The sequence below is a fragment of the Crocodylus porosus genome, unplaced genomic scaffold, assembly GCF_001723895.1.
Source record: "Crocodylus porosus isolate Cpor-Errol unplaced genomic scaffold, CroPor_comp1, whole genome shotgun sequence".
In the NCBI taxonomy this organism is placed as follows: Eukaryota; Metazoa; Chordata; order Crocodylia; family Crocodylidae; genus Crocodylus; species Crocodylus porosus.
Window position 1 is genome coordinate 49,110,469 of NW_017728947.1, and position 26,527 is coordinate 49,136,995.

General features: G+C 44.5%; 1 protein-coding gene across 1 annotated transcript in view; it reads right to left on the reverse strand.

Moving 5' to 3' along the window:
* Positions 1 to 26,527, reverse strand: part of LOC109321142 (desumoylating isopeptidase 2-like) — an 88,356-nt gene continuing 61,829 nt past the window's right edge. Inside the window, exon 5 of the mRNA XM_019551525.1 lies at positions 1 to 3,345. Within this exon, the coding sequence (XP_019407070.1) occupies positions 3,103 to 3,345 (243 nt within the window). The 3' untranslated portion in view covers positions 1 to 3,102. The remainder of the gene's footprint in view (positions 3,346 to 26,527) is intronic.

A 26,527-nucleotide genomic window follows, 5' to 3' on the forward strand; every position in this document is an offset into this window, starting at 1 on the left:
TTAGATTTTAAAAACTCCATCAGTTTTAATAATCTAAAATGCTGTTAATTACACAGATAAAGCTATTATTAATATACTTCTTATTTCCACAGTGTCCCTTTATTCTTGTTGATTGATGGTGGTCTGTCGTCTTGGACAGAGAGTGGAGGTCAGCAGCTCTCTTGAGGACAGTAACACATTCTGAGCTACAAATCAGCCAAAGAAAAGTTTTGTTTTTCTTCCCCCTCATTACAGAAAAGCCCCTCCAAATTCCTCTTTTTATAATGCTAGCCGCTTGCACCAAAGGAAAGTCCCAAGACCTCAAACATGTGTCCTATCCCCAGGACTTGAATTGAGGAGGAACGCAGCTTGCCTGGATGAAAATGCAGCCGTTTATTAATGTTATTTCATTAAATATTTAAAGAGAGTGCTTCCCTAGTGAAATGTTTGCCACTGGAGACCTGATTCTACTGTGGATGTCTGGTACAATGTTTTATTCTGAGCTCAGACACAAGATGGAAGGATAGGGTGATGGCTCATTGTCATCAGGTCAGGCATTGTTTGTTATTAGCGTAACTACATTTTCCCCCCTCCAAACAAAAGCTCTAGGAGAACCTCCACTTGCTTTCCTCCAGGGCAGGACCTAAAGACATGTTTTAAAAGTGCCTGCACGTAACAAAATGCTGGTTGCTCGCAGAAACCCTGGGAACTTCAGAGAAATGGAGATTGCACTCCTGATTTTCAGCAGCAATACCAGTGATGGTAGGGGAACAGGGGATGTAGTGCTGCATTGTGTAATGATGTTTCTGGGCAGCAACTCCAGCAGCTTCAGAATAATGGAGAGTATAATACCAATCTTAACAAGCTTCACAGAGACGGGGGTGCTGGATCTAGGCACCCACCTGGGGAACCCCATGGTAACAGAGAATGGCTACACCAGAAGCTTCAGAATAATCTATAATGCAGCACTGACTGGGTAGTAGCTGTGGGCAGCCAAGTTTAATAAAGAATGTGACTTTGGTTCTGGGCAAAAGCACTAGGAACTGCAGCACTTTGTACACATTATGAAAAAATTAAAGGCATGTCTTAAAGGTTTCTTTGTACAAATGTGCAACACTGCCCAGGGAGAGCAGAGTTTGATTATGCTCCAAGGACTGAATTTCTACCTATCAAAACCCCCTAGAGTCCCCTGCCCCAACAAGAATCCAGCAGCTCTTCCTAACAATAGCCCCAGGCTCTTCACAGGGCTCTCAGTACTCTATAATCTCTGGGTACGTGCATACACACATGCACTTGCACACACATTTGTGTGTGTGCACAGAATAAACAAAGGTCTCATATGTACTGACATCATGTACATCAGCGACGATGGAACATAACACTTGCAAACTCCAAAGCACAAGACTTTCTCAACTTTAGCTACAGGAATACTGCATAAACTGGGTGAGAGTAGCAGGATCCTATTCTCACTTTGGTTACTAAACAAAGTAGTCACCCATACTGAGGGCTGGTTCTTCACAGATGCTAAACACCGACAGAAGCTCCTGCTGCACAGCTCTTAAAAAACAGGCTCTAAGACAATGCATTACAGACACTTGATCACAGTCTTTTATCTTTCTCTTCCGTATAGCCAATAGCAGCTGCTGGTGGTAAAAAAGCGACCTGGATTCTCATTCTCCACCCTACTATACTCTCTAATCAAAACTCATGGTTCAGAGATTGAATAAAGGAATGAGCACACTTGTTCTGTTCTCCTACCCACCCCCACCCCAACCACCGAAACCATCACAGGGGCTTCAGACATCTGTGGGCCAATGCTGGAGAAGCTGATTGACCAGCCTCATGCTTCTTCCATCCCAAATGACTGAAATACAATGGTGCTGGGTAACAGGAGATACCATAGAGCTCTGTATGGCACAGGCTACTCAGTGCTTCTTGATGGTTCCCAAGCTGCTTTCCAATTAAAGACAGCCTTTGAATGGGGAAGGGGTGTAAACAGATGTACATTCTTTGGATTCATTCTCCATCTAGATAGATTGTATCTTTTTCAGTGCTTTTTCACTTTTTCATTTACCTTAAAATGTAGGCTGGGTAAGTGGCTGCCTAGGAAGCTACATTTGAGTCCATGACTAGGAAAAAAGGCTGCAGGAAATAGTGATTTACCCAGGAGAGTCTCTCTTATTACCCTCTTGGATCCAGAAATCCATCCCCAGTGTACAGCATAGCTGATTACCTAGTCAGAAAACAAATTTCTTGGGCCCATATGAGGGAAGGGAGAGAGGAACCCAGAGATATGAAAGTGCTGAGCTAGGGAGGAAAATTAAAATCCTTTTGCCTAAGAGCACCAATGTACCTAAGGTCACCCCTGAGCCTGCTGAGTAGCTGCCTCTGAGCATTAGCCCCATGCCTTTTCTGATCCAAGCAAAAGCCACTGCTACACATTCATTTTCCAAGGTAATTTTGTTATTGTTGTTGAGGGCAGGAAAGTCCTTTGAGCTCTTATTAAATTCCAATACAGAAAACTGGTGATCGTGGAACAGCAGCATGTTTCATTTGTTGTTCAAATGATTTAGAAACCTGGTAAAAAAGGGGAAATTGGTTGGAGCTTGTTGCTGGTCTTGGAGATGAGAAAGTCAAGCTCAGGCTCTGCTTCCTTTGTTTGGTAGAGACAGGAGGTACGTGGTGGAGGAAGGACAACCTCAGTGGAACTGGAGAGGAGGTTTACAGGCAGGAGAGAGAAGATAAAAGAATAAAAACAGTTCCAGCCAGGGAACTTCACAGTATGGTGCCTCCCAATAGTCCCCTTAAATCCATCCTTTCATGCCTCAGAGTCTGCAGTTCTCTGTGGATCAAAGAATCCAGGGAGCCACCACAGTGTTCAGCACAATACTGGGGCTGAAAGTCATTTTGCCAAGGAACCACAGTGGCAGCCCTCAGAGAAAGGAACAAGCGTTCATTGTCTCATTAAATGGGGTTTCCTCAATAGTTTTGGGAGAAGGAAAAGATAGAAGGCATGAGAAAGGGTAGGTAAGAATGAATTTGAAGAGACCCAGAAAGAGTGGGGTGGGGAGGGAGAAGAGAGAGGGGGAGAGAGAGAGGGGAAATGGCATTTGAGGGCACAACTTAGACCCGTGTATGTCTACAGGTTCTTGAGGTGCCTGAGGCTGAGGCAGCTGCAGAAGTGGATGGGGACTCCTCATCTGTTGTGTCTCCCTGCTCTTCCTTGTGGAGACCGAGGCTGATATGGCTCTGCAAGGCTGCAGGGGTCAGCCACTCCTTTGGGAGGCAACTCTGGAGAAAGGGGATGCATGAGCTGAAATAAGCCAGGCGGTTCACCCAACGGGGTATCTCCTTCCCACACAGGATCTGTGGAGCAAAGCAGAAAAAGAATAAGTTTACTAGTACTAAAACATGTATTGTGCTTCTGTTAAAAAGATTTCCCCCACCTCCTTAGCAGTCTGGATTCCTGATTGCTCAAAATATTCTTATTTCATTCCATAGACATACCTTTTGATATCAGACCCAACCTTAAATTCCACCAAGATAGTCTGTGTGTTATGATAGCCTTGGCAAATACACAGGTTTTTATGGTCAGCCCCTCTTGTTCTTCAATCAGCGTGCCTGAGGAAGGTGGGGGAACCTACTCACAGCCGTGCATTGCCTCAGATACTTTGAAGCCTTGTTCTTTAGGTTTATGGATCAAAAGGGTTGTTAGCTCCTAGAATAGGGGTGAAGGTATTTGAATTCCATTTTCAATGTGTAATGTTTTCAAGAGATTTAGACTGATGTTGAGCCAAGCTTGATTAATCTGTGATTTGGCCCAGACCAGGTGGATAGCAACTCAGGAAAAATTATTCCCTCCGATCACCACTCTGTACAATGCTGGTACAGTCAAGTGGACTAAACCACAAAGTAGATTTGTACTACAGCACCTTTGAATGCTTTTCTCCACTTTCCCAGGATGGTAGTTCTTAAAATAAATCACTGAAATAGGAAATAGAAAACAGCAAACACAAATGTCTTGTTTTGTGCATATAGTATGTGTGGGTCATTGTTTTGTGTATATTCTTGTGGCTCATGTACTCCTACGGTTTATTTCTCTAATTATATAATTTCTAATATGATGGGATGGGAAGGCTCAGAGGATGGTTAGCATGATAAGCATCTTTTCTATAGCATTCAAATTTGATAAATTTATATTCACCAGTACACATTAGCATTTGGTAGCCTCTAAGTCAGTCTAGTTCTGACTGGAGACAGAAGTCCTCACCACAATAAACATTGCATTTGATAGGCAAAGAAGTGGCATTTTAAGACAGTCATTTAAGGGGAAACCAGGTGACTTCAGAGGCATCAGGATTTCACCCCTAAAATGTATTAAGTTTCATTAACAAGTACAGATCCACACCAACACACAGGAAATATGGCCACTGTGCCAAGGTGCTTGCAGTCTAAAGTAGGCACAGAGGCAAAATACTACTCCCAACCCTGGAAGCGTTCCCTGCCTACAGCCAAGCCAAAGCATGCTGCCTTAGCAATATGGGAGAAGCTTCCAAATGTGGTGCCCCTCCTGTATCTTCTATATGGATAAACAGATTCCTGGCTGTAGGGTTGTCTATACAGTACCTTACCCAAGTGCAGATTTCCCAACTCCCCCTCCCTCCAGTCTGAAAATCTGTCTAATGAACTGAGTAAACACCCAAATATATTACTGACCTTATGCACTTCATCCTCACACAAAACAATTTCACTTTTAATAACCAACACTTCCTCCAGATGATGGGAACAGCTATGGGCACTAACATGGCCCCTCTGTATGCCAACATTTATATAAGCCACCTGGAAGAATCCTTTGAGGGCTGCACCATCAAACCCTTGCTGTACTTAAGATCAAATGATGAAGATGTCATCAATATGACTGAAAGCCTGCAATTTCTGATTGAGTTCCACCAGAAATACAACAATCATCATCCCTTCATCCAATTATCTCTTGAATACTCCAGCACCAACATCTCCTTTGTAGCCATGATGATCAGTATCCAAAATGGTAAAATACAGACCACGTTATACAAGAAACTCACAGATCAACACACATATTTGCACAGAACCAGCAATCACCCTAAACACACCAACAAAGCTGTAATATACAACCAAGCCCTCAGATACCATCAGATTTGCATTGAGAACACCTGGGATTGCCACCTCACCAATCTTAAAAGGGCTTTCACCCAACAAGGACACTCCTCCAGAGAGATAGACTGCATGTTTGAAAGAGCCACCTGGATACCACATGAAGAGCTGCTGCAGTACAGAAGAGAAACCTGCACAAATCACACACAGCTAGTTATAATCTATCACCCCTCCCTTGAACCCATATGGAAAATCCTCAATCAACTGCAACCCATACTAGAAGGAGACCCAGTTCTTAAAGAGATCTTCTCAGAACCACCCATCCTAGCCTTCAAACAAGCACCAAATCTCACTAACCTTATCACCAGAAGTAAACTTCCTGTGTCTCAGAACACACCAAATGGATCCAGACCATGCCATGACAAGAAATGCAAAACCTGCCAACACCTCTCCACCACCCCCACAATCACTACACCCCACAACAGAGCCATCGGCATTCCCGGATCTTACAGCTGCACCTCCAGAAATGTAATATATCTCATCCAATGCACCAAATGCCCTGATGGAATATATGTAGGAGAGACCAAACAACAACTGCGCACCAAAATGAACACACACCGAAAATCTATCAAGGACAAAAATACCCAATTACCTGTGGGGGCACATTTCTTGCAAGAAAACCACTCCCTCTCCAATCTCTCATTTCTAATCCTCAAAGGAAACTTCACTTCATCAATCTCCTGGATACAAAAGAATCATGGACTTAGCACAGACATTGGATTTATGACACATTATAACCTGCCTGACATCTGACTCCCCAGGTACCTCTCCACTACTTACCTGCTACATTCATCCCCCCCATGCCCTGCTACTGTAAGGTTGTTAAAACACACTCAAGAGATCCCAGGAAGAGGGCCATGCACCCCACTACAGAGGAAGGCAAGACCCCACAAAGTCCATATCAATCTAACCATGGATAATATCCCTTCTGACCCCAGATATGGCAATCAGTCTGACCCTGAGCAGAGGGGCACAACCCTCTAACCAGATATCTCCAGAGCAGCCCACGCCCTTTCCAAGAAGCAAAATGGGCACAAGGAAATGAATAGAAATCTCTGGGCTGGAGACTTCATTAGGATATCAAGATAAGACAAATGACATCAATGCATTTTTTATTAGGAATTTTAATTATTTTGACATGTAACACACACTAGTTTAAAGTTGAGAGATACATTTAAAGTTGAGAGATAAGTGTATAAAAACAAAGACATTGGTTAGGAAGTGAATAGGACCAAGCTCTTTCAATAACTTAGTTTGCTACTAAAAAATACTAGAAAACATCCACCCTCTTCCTCAGAAAACTACAGCTTGGCAGTAGTCATTGCTGACCTCAACAACGTGTTCTCTTTTGTTTACCTCAGACAAAATCATACAAATGATGTAGTAGTTTCTGACACATTAATTTTGACAACCGCTTAGCAACTGAAGAGTCATAGATATAGCTCCCTTCCAAAAACTCAGTTGTTATTACTATGACTTCTCATATACCATCACCCCCACAGCAAGGGTTTAGGAATAGTTGATAGGAAGGAACCTGCAGCCCACAGGTGATCCATGAACCATGGGAACAAATTCTCTCAGCAGGCACTTCCAGTTCTTTTAGCTGTATCCACAATGTTAACACAACGCATATTAAACATATTAAGCTCAGCCCTATTTAAAAGCAAATCTTGTACCCATCTATGTCTTTCAGTCTTTACCATTACTACCAAATGCAGGCACAGTTACCTTCATCCTCAATGGGACTCAGGGAGAATGCCTTCTCCATTTTCAGCAGTTCAGGCATTGCCTTTGGAGAAAGTGAATATACAAAATAAAGGAGACTTTTTTGAGTGTCTGTGGATTTAGTTCTGGTAAAAAGTGCTAGATTGAAGATCCTAAGGGACTCAAAAAATACTGTTCACACAATAGAAAGAGAAGTGGAGTTTTAGAATTTAGCACTAGAAGCAGAGTAGCATGAGGGTCGTGTGGAGTGGCATTGCTGTTTTGGGGCACTTGTACACATGACAGAGGTTTAGTCCTTAGGGTTGCATTCTATACCCCGGTAAATTGAAACCCACTACATCCCAATGTAGTTTAGTTTGCAATGATGCAAACTGATTTAACTCCCAAAACTCCTGCACATGTACAGCATGACACCATTAAGCCAACAAAGTGCCATTTTTGTCATGTGTACATGGTAATGGTGTCACATGTACAAGCACTCTTAAAGTTCAATTCCCTTCTCTTTGGAGATCAAAGACCTGTTCATGGCTGTGTAGAAATGATGTTAGGGGCTTTGCCTTTTGCTTTCATTAGCTTTTTTTTTTTTTAACAGACTGAATCAATAAACCAAAGAGGGACTCCAAAAAGTACTTAAGGACACATGGGCACCTAGCCATCAATCACCAAAGGAGCTTGAGTGCAATGATGAAATCTTACGAGGTTCCTCTTTCCTAAGAGACATGCTATGCTCGTTCTTCAATGTAGATGCAGTCTGGTTGCTATTCTATGGCAGAATATGATTCTCAGCATTTTATGAAGAAGGCCACTCAGATGCTACAGCTTCTGAGGTTTGAGCTTTCCTTTTAACAGTGTGTTGTGGTTGAAGCAGTTGTATTTAACACTTCAGAAGTAATGAAGAAAAACTTGTTTCTACTGTGGTTAAACCAATGGAACTTCATGAATGCAGAAGAATTCAAATTCCATCTAGAGCCATAAAAACTTTACTTGCCATAACTCTCCAGGCCAAATATCAAGTCTAAAACTACACCATGCATGCTACTAGATGTGAGGGGGGAAAAAACAAAATAAAACAAAACCGCCCTGTACTAGAAACAGCAGTGTGTTACTTCAACCCCGCTCTGTGGTGCCTGCATAGATTGGGCACTTCAGTGGGGTTTTTTGGTACTTTTAGTTGTGTGTGGATTTTGCAATATAGAAGTAAGGCCATTTCTTTTACCTTTAACCTCAACACGTAGAATTGGACACAGCACGTACTAGACGGGTGAAGGGAGAAGTGCTGCGTAAGGGCTACTGATAAGATATGAAACTAGCTGAATCCGGTCAACAAGGAACCTTGAAAGAGGTACAAGGACTGTTCTTCTAGTGAAGCAGACTACTTGGCAAGAGTATATAGAGCATGCAGTCACAAGGGTTAAACTTCGGCGTTCACTCACACAGTGCCACCTGATTGGATAGAGTAGCAGTTTAGTTAGTAAATGATTGGGTATTTTCGCAAGCATGAGCTAATGCTAATGTACTAACTAAGGTATAAAAGAAAATTATATCTAATAGGAGGCACCTCGCTGCTGCGAATAAAAAATTCTGTATCTGACTTTGGGTACTTGCTCTGCATGATCATTGCCCCAGCCTAGAGCAAACTGCACGTGACTTATGAGTGTAATTCGTAACATTTCAGCTAAAGCCAATTCAATCAGCTATTAGACAAAAGCGCCAAAAGAGCCCCACTAAAGTGCCCGATCTATACAGACATTGGGAAAGCTGGGTGCAACTAACACGCTACTTCTTCTGGGCATGCTCTGCCCCCATTTCAGATCAGAACTTTTGTGGAAGTTGCATGTGTTTACAGCCACCAGTCAGGGGTAGTCTGTAGTAGAAGAGCTCTTCTCATAACTCCAAGTCCTTTCAGGGGCTATGGATAAGAGCTGTAAGTGACCCAGCTGTCATCTGTGTAGTCTAGTAGAAATACAGTTCAGACATGCATGGCGGAAGCCAAAAGTGAGAAATGGGTTTTGACAGTTTGGGTGCTATTTGGGGGGAGCTGTCAAGTCCACACCAGCCTTTCAGCTCAACCTACAAGTAATGCAGGATACAAAGAGAGCCTCTGAGCATCTTAAGTAATGCCATTTAACATTAAAAAGTCACTAAATAAAATACATAAGCAGTTCTTGGAGCAGGGCTGGAATGCAGAACTCCTCCTGTCCTGGTGCTTGCTCTAACCACTAGGCACCTTTAAAAAAGAGATTGTGCTCTCACTCAGCCCATCTTTGTGCAGATCTCTGTAAATCTATATATAGCAAGAATGTCCTGCTCCTGAAAAGTCTAGGAGACCTGCTGGAGGATAGAGCATGGATCCAGCCATAAGCCTGAGCTGCCTTACTTCCTGAAAGTCTAAGCCTGGCTTGCCAGAGACTCCACAAGCTTATAAGCCCTCTCTAGGGCAGGTGCATGTCTGAAGCTTAGGTGCAGGTTACCTTTTCAGTATGATTTTCTTTAAAAAGCCATCCTCTGATTCTCAAACATTAGAAACATTAGGAAATGTAGAAATTCCAAAAACAAGACATCCAATTTACCTCGACTATCTCCATACATAGGCTTGAAGAAATCAGAGATATATTATTTAGTTGATCCACTGCAGGAGTTCATTTTCTGGGTAAAGCTTACTGTCAAAGTGCAGCTTTGCAACTGCCTTTAGACACGACCACACAGAATTTCACAAATTTCTGATTGGACAAACAATGTGCTGTAGGTAATCATTCCACATCTTATCAATGGCCTGTTCTTCAGCCCAGTGAAGTCCATGGGAGTCTCTCCAAAGACTTCCCTGGGTTTTGGATCAAGCTCTGAGAACTGGTTCCTTCAAGGAATTGAGAGCTTACTGTACTGTGGTGGTATTCCATCATCTTGCCAGAAGGTGGTAGCAGTGCAGTCAAAGCATCTTACTACTCATGAGAAGACCTGAGTTCAAACCCTACTTTGGACTTATGCCGAAGGCTTCCTGCAGTTGATCTCATTCTAAAGTGAACCTGGTTGTTCTTGTTGTAGAGTACAAAGCAGCTGAATGTGATGTTAGCTACACTGGTCCTTGGGTAACTAGTGTGCCTGCTCGTGTCAGCCCAATAGGCTGCTTGGTTCAGGTAGCCCTCTGATTTAATCAACTTTCAGAATCATTTGGCCATTTCTTGAGAATTGAGCTGTGTTGGGAAACCTCTCACATCTCCATGTACAGACTGCACATGCTCATACCATGTTGCTGGAGCACACGCATAAAGAGAAAAAATATAGTGTGATAACAATGTGGCACCATGGGCAGATCCAGGATTTAGTTAAGGAGAGTACAAGAACAGTGACTGGCACTGCAGCCATCCCAGCTCCTATTTCCAGACACATGAGTGTGAGCAGCATAGCTGCTGAGTACATAAGTACCCAAGCCCTTGCCCCCCTCAGGAAGAAGGTAAGGTGACCACCTGTCTATAATTGGGTGGGACAGTCCCAAAATGGGAACATCAGGTCCTGGTCCCGGTTTGCATGCCTCCAGGACATCTGTCCCAGATTTCCAGTATCATCCACAGAGTTCCAAGTCTTCTGTTCACTGTGGAAAAATGCAGAAAAATGTGGGTTTCCCTTTGCAGGCTGGCAGAGTTCCAGCCTGCAAGGGGCTGCAGGGAGCAGGACAAAGTGGGTGCCATGGGCATGTGTGTGTGCACGGGCTGGGCCTGGTGGCACTGCCCAACCAGGACAGTGCATGGGGGCCTGGAGCTGAGGTGAGAGACGGGACAGAGCCACAGGCAGTTTGTCCAAGGGGCGGAGGCGGGCAGCTCCCTGCTACTATGTGCACTCAGGGAGGAGGGCATGGGGGCATGTGCCCCCCAGATTTGTTTGTAGGACAGGGGAGGATGTGGGCTGTGGGTTCCCTGCCCTGCTGCCCTCCCCCAAAGAGTCCATGCTGGCCACATCACAGTGGGGGCAGCAGTGCAGAGTTGTACCCCCTGCTATTGCAGTGTGGGCAGGGGGTGCAGCGGGCAGCCCACATCCACCCCCCATGGGCTTCACTGGACTCTGCTCTGGCCATGCTGCTGGGGGGGAGGGGAGCATCATCTTAGGCCCCTCCCCTGGCAAAAATAAAAGTTGGTGCCTATTGTGAGCAGACTGACACACAGGAGCAGCAGGCAGGTACTTTTTTTTCCCTTTGAAGTCTACCAATCAGGTAAGAATCTTTCATGCCCTTCATGCTCATTGACATGTTCCTTACTTTCCCCTCCTATTCCCCTGCCCCCCACCCATGACTGCTGCTGTCCCTGTGCTCCCCAGCTGACCTGGGGATAGGAGGAGGAGGCTGCAGAGCTGTCCCTGCCCTGCTCCAGCCAGGCTGCATAGGGAGCAGGGCTCAGTTGGGGACAGCAGCCATGGCAGGTGGGATCCTCCTCTCTGAGCCAAACTCTGGGCCAGAAAGGAACACCTGGGAGACTGAACAGGGAGGAGGAAACTACTTGAGACCACCCACAGTCCCCAGTTGAGTGTGGTTCCCTGTGGGGCGCAGCTCGAGCAGAGCATGAGCAGCTCTGGAGCTGGCCCAGCCTGAAGTTGGCTGGGGACAGCAACAGTGGGTGGGGGAAGGAAGCGGAGATGCTACTTAGCATGGAGAAGGGAGGAGTGCTGATTCTTGCTTGTTTCAGGACTTCAAAAAAGTCCCTGACTGCTGCTCCTATGGCATTGACTGAAATGTAGGGGAAACTGTGCCATTCTACCCACTCCAGATCCATCCCTGTGCGGCATAATTATTACTATTCAGACAGGTACAGATTAAAATATAATGTTAAAGCTCAGTGGGCCTTACTTTTAATGCTCTGTCTGCAAAAGACAGAAATTAGGACCCTGGATTCCTGAGTTAATGGAGGTTGGATGTCTTGAGAAGTGGAATTTTACATCTATATTTCCTGACTACATTGATGGGCTTGTTTTAAACAAAATACTTGAAAGGGAGCAAGCACTGAAAACCACTGAGATACACCTGTGACCATAGCTTCACTTCAGTAAAGTTTTTGTGGAAGAATTAATTAAGATGGATTTGTTTTATAGTTACCGTGTAAAAACCTGTATTTCCACACTAGGAAATATAAACTAGCCTACAGGGACCAACAAAATAGACTGACTAGGTGGCAACATGCCATAAAGCTTGGTACAGATTGCCGTAAGCATGTAAGCCTTAGAAAAGGAGGAAACAAGGCTGGAAATGGCCTTCATCTTACAGTGTGCAAAGAATGACTGAGACTGGCAAATGATGATGAATAAGCTCAGCAGCTGGGTTGAGTTCTAGAAATCAGTATCCTAAAGCAAAGGGAGGAAAAGGTGAGAAGCTTTAAAAAGAATTCAAGCAAAGCAATCTAACATGTCCGGATTCCTTTGTGAAATCATTTAGTTGCCCTAGTGCCCTGCCTAACCTAGGTCAGTGTCATCCATGTGGAATCTCACTGGAATAGCCCTTTTCCCATGTAAAGCAGAGTGAACATCTGGACTGCCAAAAGAAACCTAGGCAGCAGTTTAGAAATGGGAAGAAGCTGGAAAAAACAATGGCTCAGTAACACCCATGTTCATACTCATGAAAATGCTCAGGAAGGAGGCAGCTGTATCTCTATGCTGCATGGTAGAGGATGAAGCTACATGTACACAGGAGTCAATGTACTGAGAAGTCTGAGGAGAGAAGATTAAAGGTGAAAGATGAGGGCCACCTAGAACAGCTGGCTTATAAATTCATGGGTAGTTTAGTATTACTTCAACTAGACAACCAGCCCTCCAGTTGAGAGGCTCAACGGCTGCAAATCTGATGAGGCAATATCTTGAACAAAATTAAGAGTCAAACCATTACAGGTTAGTTGTAAGGCAAGGCAGAAGTATCACAGTGCTCTTTCTGCTCAGAAGTCCTTGGGACTTGTATTGTTAAATAGGGCAAGCAGCTGCAGGATAACAAGGTAGGTAACAAGTGGCCTCATAACAGATGGCCTGTTGGGGAAGGCTCAGTATCGTTAAGACTGGGATTACTGGTGACATTGGAATAATGGATATTGTACCAAATGAATGAACAACTGTAATTCACTCAAGTTATTGCAATGGAACGAAGAGATATTCTTTTTTCCTAACAGGTGCTGCTGCAGGCCTAGTGGTTCAGAACAGACACAAGTCTCAGATTCTCCCTTTGAAGTGTAGCTTCCATGCAAAACACAACTAAGCCAATCCCTTTGTGTACTGTGATGAGCAATTCCCTCTTCACCAATTTCCTTTCCAAAAAGCTGACTCTGACACTCCATTTTTTTCTTTTCTCAACAGCTCTTCTCTACATAGAAGCAGAAGTTTGGAGAAGTTAGGGCAGGGGCAGAGAAGAGATAGCATCCAGCAGTTTTTCAGTGAGAAAAGATGTGCTACCTCACACAAATAGTCGGACTTCTGCAAAAACAAAACAAAAAACAAACAATGAAAAGAGGTGGCAGGCTCGTTTATACTTAGGATACTTCTTACTTAACAACTGGATTTTGCTATAAGAACTGGGTTTCTCTTTGTTGTGTGGACCTGATAAATGGCACTGCATATTTTCATGATATTGCACACACAAGCCATTCTCAGTGTTATGACTGGGAAAATTTGGGCCAGATAGTATAAGCTGCCTTAGCTCCATTAACCACTGGAATACTAGCTGTTTATGCCAATTAAGGATATAGGCCTCTTTTTGAGAGGGTTTTTGTTATGTGAGGGTTTTTATAGAGGGTTTGCTTTTTATTTTTGCTTCAAATTCCTTACCAACCTGTGCTGTTAACCTTTAAATGGGGACAGATGTGGATGGAAGATAGACCAAGCATTAGCAAAATGCAGAAAAGACTGAAGTACTCAATGCCTTTTATACTTCAGTCTTCACAGGCAAGGTCAGCTACTGATTACTGCACCAAGCAGCACAGTTTGGGGAGGAGGTGAGCAGCAAAAGAACAGATTAGGGACTATTTAGAAAAGCTGGACATGTACAAATCTATGGGGCCAGATGGGATGCACCTGAGGGTGCTGAGGGAGTTGGCAGATGTGATCGCAGAGCCTTTGGCCATTATCTTTGAAAACTTATGAAGATTGGGAGAGGTCCTAGAAATTGGAAAAGGGCAAATATAATGCCCATCTTTAAGAAAGGGAAGAAGGAAGATCTGAGGAGCTACAGACTGCTGGGCCTCAGCTGATTCCCTGGAAAAATCATGCAGCAGGTCCTCAAGGAATCCATTTCAAAGCACTTGGAGGAGAAGAAGGCGATTAAGAACAGTCAGGATGGATTCACCAAGGGCAAGTCATGCCTGACCAACCTGATTGCCTTCTGTGATGAGATGACTGGCTCTGCAGATGTGGGGAGAGCAGTGGATGTGATATACCTTGACTTTAGCAGGACTTCTGATAGTCTCCAACAACATTCTTGCAAAAAAGGCTAAGGAAGTACAGGTTGAATGGATGGACTGTAAGGCGGACAGGAAACTGCCTGGATCGCTGAGGTCAACAGGTAGTGATCAATGACTCGATGTCTAATTGGCAGCCGGTATCAAGTGGGGTGCTCCCGGGGTTGGTCCCAGAGCAGTCTTTGTTCAATTTCTTCATCAACGACCTAGAAGATGGGATGGAGTGTGCCCTCAGCAGATTTCCGAGTGACGCAACTGGGAGGGAGTAGTAGATAGGCTGGAGAGTAGAGTTAGGATTGAAAAAGACCTTGACAAATTGGAGAATTGGGCCAAAAGAAATCTCATGAGGTTCAGTAAGGACAAGTACAAAGTCCTAAGCTTAGGACAAACCAGTCCCATGCACTGGTACAGGCTGGAGACCGACTGCCTAAGCAACAGCTCTGAAGAAAAAGGCCTGGGGGTTACAGTGGACAGTAAGCTGATTATGAGCCAGAAGTGTGCCCTTGTTGCCAGGAAGGTTAACGGTATACTGAGCTGCATTAGTAAGAGCCAGCAGATTGAGAGAAGTGATTATTCCCCTCTATTTGGCACGGGGGAGGCCACATCTGTAGTACTGTGTCCAGTTTTGGGCTCTCACTACAGAAAGGATGTGAACAAATCAGAGTCCAGCAGAGTACAATGGAAATGCTTAGGGGACTGAGGCACATAACTTCTGAAGACAGGCTGAAGGAACTGGGCTTATTTAGTCCGGAGAAGAGAAGACTGAGTGGAAGGAGGAGGGGATTTAATAAAGCCTTCAACTACCTGAAGGATGGTTTCAAAGAGAATGGAGACAGACTGTTCGCAGTGGTGGCAGATGACAGAACAAGAAGCAATGGTCTCAAGTTTCCGCAAGGGAAGTTTAGATTAGTTATTAGGAAGAACTTTCTTACTAGGAGAACAGTAAAACACTGGAACAAGTTACCTAGAGAGGTTGTGGAATCTCCATCCTTGGAGGTTTTTAAGATCTTTAGATCAAAGCCTTGGTTGGGATAATTTAGTTGGGGATGGTCCTGCTTTGAGCAGGGGGCTGAACTCGATGACCTCCTGTTCCTTCCAATTCTAAGTCTCTATGAAAGTCATTTATGTCAGTTAATCAGGTAGAAGGCAGCGTAGTTTTTTCCCAGTGCAGCTGCAGCTGTCTGGGTGCTGCTCTGCTCCCTTCACCTTCAGTGGGAGCCACCTGGTTCAAGCTTCCCGCCTACCCAGAGCAGTGCAGCAGAGGCAGGAATGGGAGGAGGGGTCAGCACTGGAGGTGAGGGGAGCAGAGCAGCACTGGGCCAGCTGAAGTGACACTGGGAACAGTCGCACTAGAAGCTGTGTGCACTGGCTGCAGCCTGGGCCTGTGGGCTGTTCTGCTCACCTTAACTCCAGCTGAAGTTGCTAGCAGCTGCTCCTGCAGCGCTGCACCATTCTGTGCTGGCAGGGGAGGGGGAAGCTTCAGCCAAGTGGCTCCTGCCCAGTACGTGGGGAGTTCTGGTGTGTTGTTGCAGGGTTAGGGTGCTGTCCCAGCCCGTGACAGTGCATCAAAATGCCCTTTGTGGCCCTCAGGCCCAGATACTTGCCCACCCCTGCTGTAAGAAGATGATGGCATATGTGGCCTTGGTGGAGTTTCAGATGAATGAACCTCCACTGTTATTCAGTTATTCAGTCCAGTGGTGATGCGGTTTATACTGATGGTGTGCCAGAGAAAGCATTTAGGTCCATTGCAAGACCTGGTGCCTCAGCAAAGCTGGGTATCAGGTAGCCTGTTGCTTGACAGACTCTGTTTGAGTTTAAGGGACTGTCTATAAGCCAGGACCAGTTTCTCCTCCACAACTACTTTGAGACCCTTCCAGGAAGGGTTTGAGGTCATTAATGATATATTTTAGGTGTTCAATCCAGGGGCTGTAGGTGACACCCAGAGTGATTCTCTTGTCTTTGTCCTGAGGTTGGTATTGTAGCAGATCAGAGTGAGGTCTGAGTCTGACTTTGTTGATTTGAGTAGCTAGAGTTTTGAGATTATATTGTGACACTAGGAATCCCTGCTTCAGACCTTTAAGTTGTATGCCAGTCAGTAGGAGCAGAGCAGATAAGTTTATAATGTAGAGCTTGGCTGTAGACAATGGCTTTAGTGGTACACTTAGGATGAAAGCTGGTGGTGTGAAGGTATCTATGGCAATTGGTTGTTTTCCAGTACAACATGGTAGCAATGTGGCAATTGCAAATCTTCCCTGTACTGTCTAAGAACTGAATTGATTGGGTGTAGTATTCCAGAGTTAGTTTGGAGGGGTAGAAGTTGCTAAAATCAATTAATCAAGTAATTGTTTTCCTTGGAATTAGAGAATTGCATGGTCCAGCCTATGAGTGGAAAGATTGGTGATGATGAAAGAATAATCTCTTATACTTCTATAACAACTTTGACATTCCCAAATTCTTTATAAACTTAACATATTCACTCAAATCCAAGACAAGGATTTCCCCTCATTTTAACATGGTGGGGAGAAGCCCCTCATCTTGGATTTGGGTAGAGGTAGGGACAGGGCAGGCAGTGACTGTGGCTCTGAACCACAGCTACTACCTGCACCCCCAGACCTCTCCCGCCTCTGCCCCTCCTCTCAGCCTTGGCTCCCTCACTGTTCACTGCCTCTTCCTCTGGTCTCTCCCCTGCTGCCGGCTCTGCCCCCTGGCTCCTCATTTGCCCTGCCCCCCCCCCCATGCTGCTTATCCTTGCTCTGCTGTGGTAGGCTCTGGCTGTGCTCCAGCCTGGGACACAGATCCCAGGCCCAGCCTGGCCCAGTAATGGCGCTAGCTGCATGGCAGTTCTAACCCCAGCTCCAGGGCTTGGCCAGAGCTGCCACTACTACCAGGCTTGTCTCTGTGCCCCAGGGTGGAGCAGAGCCAAAGCCTGCCAGAGCAGAGCAAGGGTAAATGACAAAAGGGGGTGGGGAAGACAGTGGGCAGAGGCTTCAGTGGGGCAGGAAATGGAGGAAGAAGAAGTGTTGGGCCTAAGGCTGTGGCAGGAGCAAGTGGTGTGTGGAGGTAAGGGGCAGCGGTCAAGCTGCTCTGCCTCTCACTGCATGCCCCCACACCAACTGCCCTCCATGGTCTCCCCCGCCATCTGCACCTCACTGCCTTCCCCACTGCCTGCTCTCTGCTACTGCTTTTCCCACTGCAGCCATGTGTGTGTAGCGGGGTGGGGGACAAATTTAAGGCACCCTCCAATAATTAGAGTCTATACATGGAAAATGTATAAATTTATTTTAAAAATATGAATTTTCCACGTGTGTATAGAACCTAATTATTGGAGGGGAATCATCTTAAATTCAGGGTCATCTTGGATTCAGGGAAATACAGTGAATTGTTTATACAAGCAGCCTAATTATACCATTGTAATGATACCACTGTAATGCAGCCACATCTGGAATGAAATACAGTAGCTGTTTGACAGTTTGCCACAAAAACAGACAAATTTACAGCAGAAACTGCAGAAAATGCATGCCAATTAAAACCATAGGGGAATTAATGAATGCAGAATATCATATTAAGGTTCTCTACAGTGGTGTAGGTATACATGTTACTTAAAACAGACAAAAGATACAGCCTGTACCCCATACATGTTAACAGCATTCAAAATCCACCAAAGTTAGTTGGAATATTTTCTATTCATTTAAATGGGCACTGGACAAGCACTAAATAAACAGATTCTTCCTAATGGTGTTTGTTTCTTAATAGCTGTTTCTTCCAGCTGCCCATTTTTAGTCCCATGCATCTCTGTACCCTGCCAACCATTAACTGAAGAATTTATAAACTTTTCTTCAGGAAAATGCCATTTCCACTAAGCTGTACTGAAGGCTTCAGCACTGCAGGGCACATCAAGAGTAATTACTATCTGAAGAAATCCTGGATATTATTTGACTATAACAATATGCTGAAGTGGTTGCATATGCCTTAAAAACAAACCCTCACTTCCAAACTGTCGCATCTGTCCTTTGGCTTCCAGATTATCAAGGTCTCCCTGTTTTTTTTAACCAACTATCCCAATCAGAGTGCAAGCTCTGACTATATAGCCCTGGAAAGTCTGTGGGATCAAACCATTTATTAATGGCTAAAAAGTTGCTATGTTTGTTTGCAGCAAACTTAGCTTTTAGAGAGAATTTGATGAAAAGCCAACTGTTTTAGGGAAATTAGGACACTGATGTAAGTGTGCTACACACATCAGCAAGTCTGCCTTCGTTGGGAAAGGACAATCAGACAGCAAGAGAGAAACACACATGTTCCTGCAGCCAGCTCTTCAGAGCAGCTCTACCCATCAACAACATGCATTACATGCCAGTAAAACAAATTCCCTTTCCACAGTAAGACTTCAAATACCATTCAGAAGGAAAACCCTGGCACCCACTACACCAGAGAAATGAAAACATACCTCTGCCTGTCAACACTGAATGTACCTTAAGCTCAGCCCTAAATGGTTCTAACCTACTCTACTCTTCATGAGTCCACCAACCTAACTTAACCAAAAATGACAGCAGGCAGGGGAGAGAAGTTCTCATTTAGATACAGCTCCATCTGGAAACCATTTAGGATCAGGAAGCACCAGAAAACTGCTAAGATTCCATTTATATGACTGCACTGGGTTCTAGACAGGCAAGATCCAATCTGACCCCTAATCCTGATAGTCCTAACAGTGCCAGCCACAGTACCTTGTACACCAAAGTCCTCCTTTAGCACCCCACAGCCTATAGCTATCATAGCTAAGAGGTTGCAGTGCCTTCCAGGACATGTCTTTCTTCAGATTCTCAAGCATTTTACAGGTTGATGGCATCAAAGCGTGATGTGGTTACACTGTGGCAGCAATACATCCTGGCATTGACACTCCCAGGTATACCCCAGTCACCCACCTGCTCCCACTCACATGCACCAAACCCAGAAATGTGCCACACTTCGAGACTATGGTCCCTGCAGTTCTTAAAAGTGGCTGATGGGGATGACCCTAGAGCAGCCTCACCAACAGATTTTCAGGTTTGAAGCACTTAGGTGAAACATAGCCAGGAGTGCCCTGGCTGGGACATTCTGCCAATCTGCTGAACCAGGCCTCAGAAAAATTCTCTGTCTGCAAATCTCAGCAGCAGCTGGTCTGACCAATTTTGACTCACCCCTAGACACCAGTTCTACTGAGGACATTACATTACCTTCCTATGTATGCCTTTTAGATTAAACTGAACTAACCCAGGTGCTAGGACACTTTCTCCTTCTCCTGTGTCAACCAACTACAAGATCATTGGCTGTACAGATATCTCACCCCTTGAAGCAGCTTTCATCATGGGATCTGATATACTTTGAAGACATGAATTAAGCCTCACAACATGCAGTGAGAAAGAGAAGCGGGTTTTTTCAGTTTTACAAGTAGGTTGAAGTGAGACAGGGAGAAGGTTATTAAACTATTTATTTATCTTTGTGATTTATGTGCCACCCTTGCTAACAATGGCTCAAGGTGGCTTATAGTAAGAGAAACAATTTACAAGGGCAGCTAAAATAAACAAAACAAAGCAGAAACCCACTAAACAACATTTCAGCCTAGCTTTGGTTGCCAATAACAGGCCCAAATAGAAAGGTTTTGCAGTGCTTCCAAAAGATAACCAGGCTCAGGTGGGTCTTAAGATAATATAAGGCTAGATCTACAAAGGGATGTAAATGCAACAATGCCTAACTTTCAGTTGCCCAGCTCTAACATTAGAAACCTCAGCCCTAAGTGAAGTGCCAGAGTTCCCCAGACCCCAGAATAAGATTTGCAATATGCATTGTATGCATGTGGAAGGGAGAGTAGAGGGCCAGGATGATAGGGCCGCGTGTACACTACCCAATAACAGAAGGGTATGCCTGAGGTCATAATACCTGTCTCAAACTTAGGTGTCTGTGGACAGGTCTATACCATAATATACAAGAGCTGAACCTGGAAATACAATGGTAAAGATACTCCAATGCATACCTTTATGCATGCTCTCAAGACTTCCATTTCTGGTATGCTTGATAAAGCCCCCCCCCTCGCCAAGACAACACTGTAGTGTGTCCTCTAGTGCGTGTCTGGGTTTGGGATATGTGTGTAGGGCTGACTTGTTCTCTATCACCCAGTAAGTCAGTTGTAAAAAGTCAAGAATGGAACATAGGAATCCTGCTTCCCAGTCTCATGTTCCAACTACTAGGCCAGTTGCTTTTGATCTTTTTAGACTCAAAGACCCCTCATGAAACTCTAGGTACCCCTCAGAAAAGACCAGCTCTTAGCTTTCACTTGTTTTTTAGCTATGGAAAAAATAATAGAAAAATTCTTCTATTGCAACGAACTCAGAAAGATCACAACAAGTCAGAATGGTTTTCATGTTATGAAAAATGTTATATTTAAAATCTCTGGGTTTATCTTGTGAATAATGTGTCTTTGCTTAGCCAATGGTGCTAATACTGTACAGCACCCTTAGAAGGATAGTGTCACATAGCAGCCTGGTTGAGAATCACTATCCTAAACCACTGTGCTAAATATCACTGTGCTAAACCATGTTTATAGTGCTCTTTGTCCTAAAAGGGAAAACATAAATAACCTATAATGGAGTGTATACACCCAACATTAGAGCAGGGCAGGAATGGGTTAATGGTCCACCATAGAGACAGGAAGTTAAGTCTGCCCCACTCCTCAGGAACTGTCAGAAGTGGCAGCCTTAATTTTGGAATGAACACTGTCATTCCAAAACACCCTCCTGAATATTCAACACGGAGCTTCCAACCAAGGATGTCAGTGCTTGACTAAGCCTGAAAACCTCCTCAGAAAGGAATGTCAATAGTCCCACTCTGGAGACAAAGAAACTGCAGCACAGAGAACTGCACCCATGTTCATACACAAGCTCCACATTACAATGGGAACTAGTTCCCAAGGTCTCCTTATCCTTAACCCAAGCTCTGCCTCCCACACCTTTCAGAAATGTGATCAATGCTACAGGTGAGGCTACAAGAGTCATAGCAGAAGACATGAAAGGAATTTCTTAGCATGCATAAAGTTTGCTATAAAACTAGATTTGTTATCTCATAATAGGAATGGCAGAAGAGCGACGCATTTCAAAGACACTAGTTTTATACTGAACAGTGTTAATGGCTGCTATGGTGTTTTTAATTGCTCTGAGCCCAGGTGCTTGAAAGAGATATACTGTTCAGTGACTAGTTTCAATTATCTCCACATAACAGAACATGGAATTCTACAACCCCACCCCAGACTTCCTGTTTCTAATCTAAGCCCTTTAAAGCAAGAGTTCCTAATACCCATCTTCGCTTTCTAGCCAAACAACTTAATAATGGCATTTAACAAACGGTATTGATATAACACAAGATTCCAGATAATTAAGATCTACTTAGTTAGCTAAACTAACTAACATTAAACTAACATTGTCTGATTAACCCAGTGGTTCTAAACCTTCTGGAATCAAGACACCCTTCAATAGGGTCAAGATCCCTCATTAGACTTGAGTTACCCCTCAAAAATGCCAGCTTTTAGTTTTCATTCATTTTTTGACTACAAATTTGCATGCGGATTCAGAGTCTCATGGGGTTGGACTCTTTTAAAACAGTCTGCAGCTGTGCACTTCTGTTTGGTCACAGACAGAGTGCTTTCTGGAACCAAATCCAGTGAAAATTGTTACTTCTCTCTGCACCCCCCGCCCACTCCCAAGGTGGGGGGAGGAGCGGCTCCAATCCATCCACCCTACCCCACCCTCCAGCACTGACTGAGGAACCCCAAGAATGAGCTCCCTCTGCTCCCTTTCCCCCCTCCCATTCTGAAAACAGTGTCAGGGCTGGGAGGGAGGAGTGGCACTGCTATGGAGACCAGGCTGCAGGCTCACAGCAAATAGCTGGAATCCCCAACCCCCCGACCCAACAACAAACTTCTGTTGCTTCCAAGGGATCATTTCAACTCCTAGCACTTCCTGCAAAGCCTATGAGTTGCAACAGGGAGCTGGTCTTCTGTCTGTGCCGTATATGGCTGCTTGGGACACATTTCAATGGCAAAAAAGGAGGTGACATCTTCCCTGGCAGCAGCAAACCTCCAGACACTGCCCCTGCACTTTGTGCTACGCTGTCCAGGGCACAGGACTCCCCAGTTATGCCTCCAGATAGAAGGCAGCCCCTTTGGTCCCCTGCCCTGCCCCTAAGGAAGCCTTTCAGCTTGCCTGATCATCTGTTCCTGCTCCAAGAATAAAGGGTTCTGTGACTGACATTCTTTCCACAGGTGATTTTTTAAAATCACTTAAATCCAGACAGTCTTAAAAAGAAAGATTTAAAAAAGAGTCATTACATGGAAGCTCAACTCTGAAGTTAGCACACTTGGTTTAAGTTCAGTCTCTCTAAACAATTTACCTGGGTTTAAAAGAGTCAGATAGTCATTCAAAAAGTGGTTCAGGATATGTTACCCTTTCTTACCTTACTTTACCACAGTACTCTCTCAGAATAAGTTGCACATCCACAAGTCCACCTCTCTCATTGATTCCAGTTCCTTCCTGTTTCGCAAAGGTACATGTGATCCATGCTTAGCCCAACAGCTCTGGCTGTGTTCCAGAAGACCTGGACCAGTTGAACTAACAGACTGAACCTTCTTCTGCTTGCCCCATTATTTCAAAAAGGTAGGACAGATAAAAAAACTCCAGACTGGGAGGCTACTTCAAGATACAGAAAGTTGTGACCTTTTCTGTGGCACTTCAGATAAATTACGCATACTAATCAGAAAGAAATAATTTCCTCATTTCAAGATCAGAGCAGAGACAATACTTGAATATAGCACTGGCTCTTCTGTCACATCAGCCCTGCAGTACAGTTCTAACATGAATGCCCTTTAAGGTGAAATGAGTTTGTTCGTCTCAGCCCTGTTGTTAATTAATAAGGTCATCAGCTTGAGGATGACCTTTCTATCCAAAGGGCCAGTTTGGAGCAGCAGCAACAGGCTGGTGGGTCATTGATGATAAAGCAACATGGGGCAAAGGGGGCACTAGGTTATCATACCAGGGACTCACCGGTCACTCTTCACTGATGATCAGGCACCTTGTGGGTCACACCTACATGCTGAGCAAATTGATCTAGTCAAAAGATGGTTAATCTTTGTAATGTGACAACATGCCCATTGCTGACTTGAGAATAAGCAGCTTCCTAGAATCATCCCAATTCTCTCAGTGCCAGGACTGATTTATGAGGACTTACTTTTCTTGTTTCATTGCAGGCTGCCCTTTCCACAGGAAATGCTGTAGCAGCTGTTGTCATGCTGTTCAGAACAAGGCTCCACAGATCAGCTAAAACAGAGAACTTTAGGAACAGGGAAAGTCACTGGCCAGAAATCAAATGAATCATCCCCTGGTTGTGAATGGGTTGAGCAACTGAAGCTTTTCAAAACACTTTAAATCTAGGCCTCTGGCATGGCAACAGGTCATGTTTCCAACATGCTATACAAATTATATTAACATGAGACTACGAAGAACCTTAAGCAGAGAACCTTCACACTCTGCCCTTCCACCATGTGAACATGCCCCCATCCTGTCACTCCTAAGCACAACTATCTCAAGCAACATGCTCTTAGGGTAGATGTCTACATTGATAGTTTTCCATGGGCTGAGGTTTACGTTCATGCTCCAGCCACCTGACCTTTCCAGGTTAATACCCCCTTACTCATATCCTGGGGCAAGCCTGCAAGCTCTGCTCTGCATTCAGCTATGCACTCATCTCAGTTTGCTATTTATTCTATACACAGCTGATTTGCAGTGTGGGTACAATGTATTGTGAGCTGCAGAGCATTCATCCAGGGAGACTTCTACCCTCAATTCCACAATTTCCCAGTCCTGCATTTTGCTGTTTTATGGTACCTCCTTCCTCCTCCCTCTACTACCTAGAAGCTTAGGGTGTTTTATAGCTCCTAGTCTAGCAATAACCCCCCATTTTCCTAATGAAATGCTTCAAACTACCAGAACTGCTTAAAGTAAGCTCTGCTCTGCTAGTCTGACTGCAGTCCCCCTGTCACCCTGTTAATTAACCAGAGGAGTATAACTGAATTGTGGTCAACATCTGGAAAGACTACACCAGCATCAAGACTTCACTTGGATCCGTGCTGCATTTCAGCAGCACCTGCATGCTGCCTGAACCCACAGGCACCTGCAAGAGATGCCTGTGTGCAGAGAGGCCATTACATTTTTGTTGGAAATGGACACCCCACTCGTGTGTTACAAGGGCAGAGGTAGCAACAACTGATTGATTTTGGTGTCACATCCCTGCTCATCTTTGAGACCAGCAGGCCAGAGGTAGGTGGTGAACATTTATGAAGGAAACAACACATCAGATCATGGTGAGTGAAGGTGTGCACGTGGGAGGGAAAGAGAGAGAAATTATGATTCTTTTTAAAAGGGCCAACCAGTGGCTGAAGAGCCTGTTTCAGTAGCCAGGGCTCCCGAGTTGTCTTTTCGGTTTGGCACCCCATTGACAGAAAACATTTTGAAGGTCCCTGAATGAAAAAAGTGGCCTGTCCCTTCCAAGTTTGTGCTGGAGCATTTTAGAGCCCTCATAGCTGCACAATATATAATCAATGGGAGAGGTCTGTTGGTTTCTAATGTAAGTACTAACCTTGCTGATCATCTCAAAGTCCTGCTGCATGAGGAGTCTGAAACATTGCCTCCCAGGTTCATGTAAAGAACAGGAAGTATACTGTTAAATTGTTTATGCCTCTGAACCAGATTCCAGATGTTCCTGCAACTCTGATCAGCACTGAACCTCCTTCAGAGGAAGGAAAAGAATCATTTGGACTTTGCCATTGAGAGCTTTGCAGATTTGTCTCTAGGGAAACTGTGACTGGATTTTAGAAGTACCACCAAAAAAGTCCCTCTGTACTAGGGCTGTGCGAAACAGCACCGTTCTGTTTCGCCTTGAATTTCAATGGTTCAACAGAACAGCATTTCATTTCAAATTTCATTTTGAGTCGAAACAGCTGTTCCCTTCCATTCTGTCGAAACAAAGAGGCTGTTTCAACATTTTGCTGGGGATGGAGCCAGCTGAGCTGAGCTGAGCTGCTTCCCCATCTCCTGCGCTAAATTGCGCGGGGGGGTGGGAAGCCGTCCAGCTGGGCTGCTGCCGCCCCCAGCACAATCTAACAATGGAAAGTCAGCCCAGTTGGACTGATTTCCCATCCCCAGCCTATGGCTGAAACATTTCGACTAGCCTCCTTTTGTTTCGAGGCTATTTTGACAGCCTTTGTTTCATTCCAATTTTGCTGTTTCAACCTCAAAATTGGTCAAAACTGTGTTGAAATGAAATGGCCAGTGAAATTTCGCACAGCCCTACTCCCTATCTCCCCCCAGCACAGCTTACATAGAGAAGAACTAAAAGGGACAGTGCAGGATTTCAGTGATTCACAACAGTAGCAACTGCTATTTAACAGATAAACACCCTGTAGGCTAATTAGCAATTTCATTGTGGCAAATCTTTTCCTTACACTTTAATTCATAAATACGTTGTTTATGCAAATCATAAAAAATGTATTAGAAACCAACTATAAGACTTTGTAATGGCTCGTGGAAGTCAACAGGAGCGCATGTGGGCACGCTGTTTTGGCGATATTACAAAATGTATATGCCTTTGCTTGAGTTTTTCAATGGCCTTGTTGGCAAGGAAGTGACAGGTGGGGGAGGGGAGAACAGGTAGAACAAACCACTGTGTAAGCCCTTCCCATGACTCCTGCCTTGAACAGAAGCTGATCAGACTGTGATTAAGCCAAAATCCTTTCTGGTTTCATTTGCCATCTACTAAATTTCTCCACTCAAATTTCTTCAGAACAATAATAAATGTGCATGGCAACACTTACTGGGCCTCCATGGGAAATCTCCACTGCAGCAACATCTGTGGGTTCGTTCTTGAAAAGAACTTTAGAGAACTGTCCTATGTCAGCTGCACAAAAAGCATCAAGGGTGGTTGCTCGGGCATTTCTGTGGCTTCAAGTACCATAACAGAAGTTGCATCCTGGGACTGCTTGGTAAAGACTCCCCTTCCTGAAGAACAGGATTGTGCAAGGCAACAGGCTTGTTGCACTGGCAAGTGCTTTATTTAGCACCTCATAGCAGAAGCATGTTATTGGGGTGTTAGAAATATTATTGAAAATGCATTATCAATAGTGTTGTTAGAACAGCACA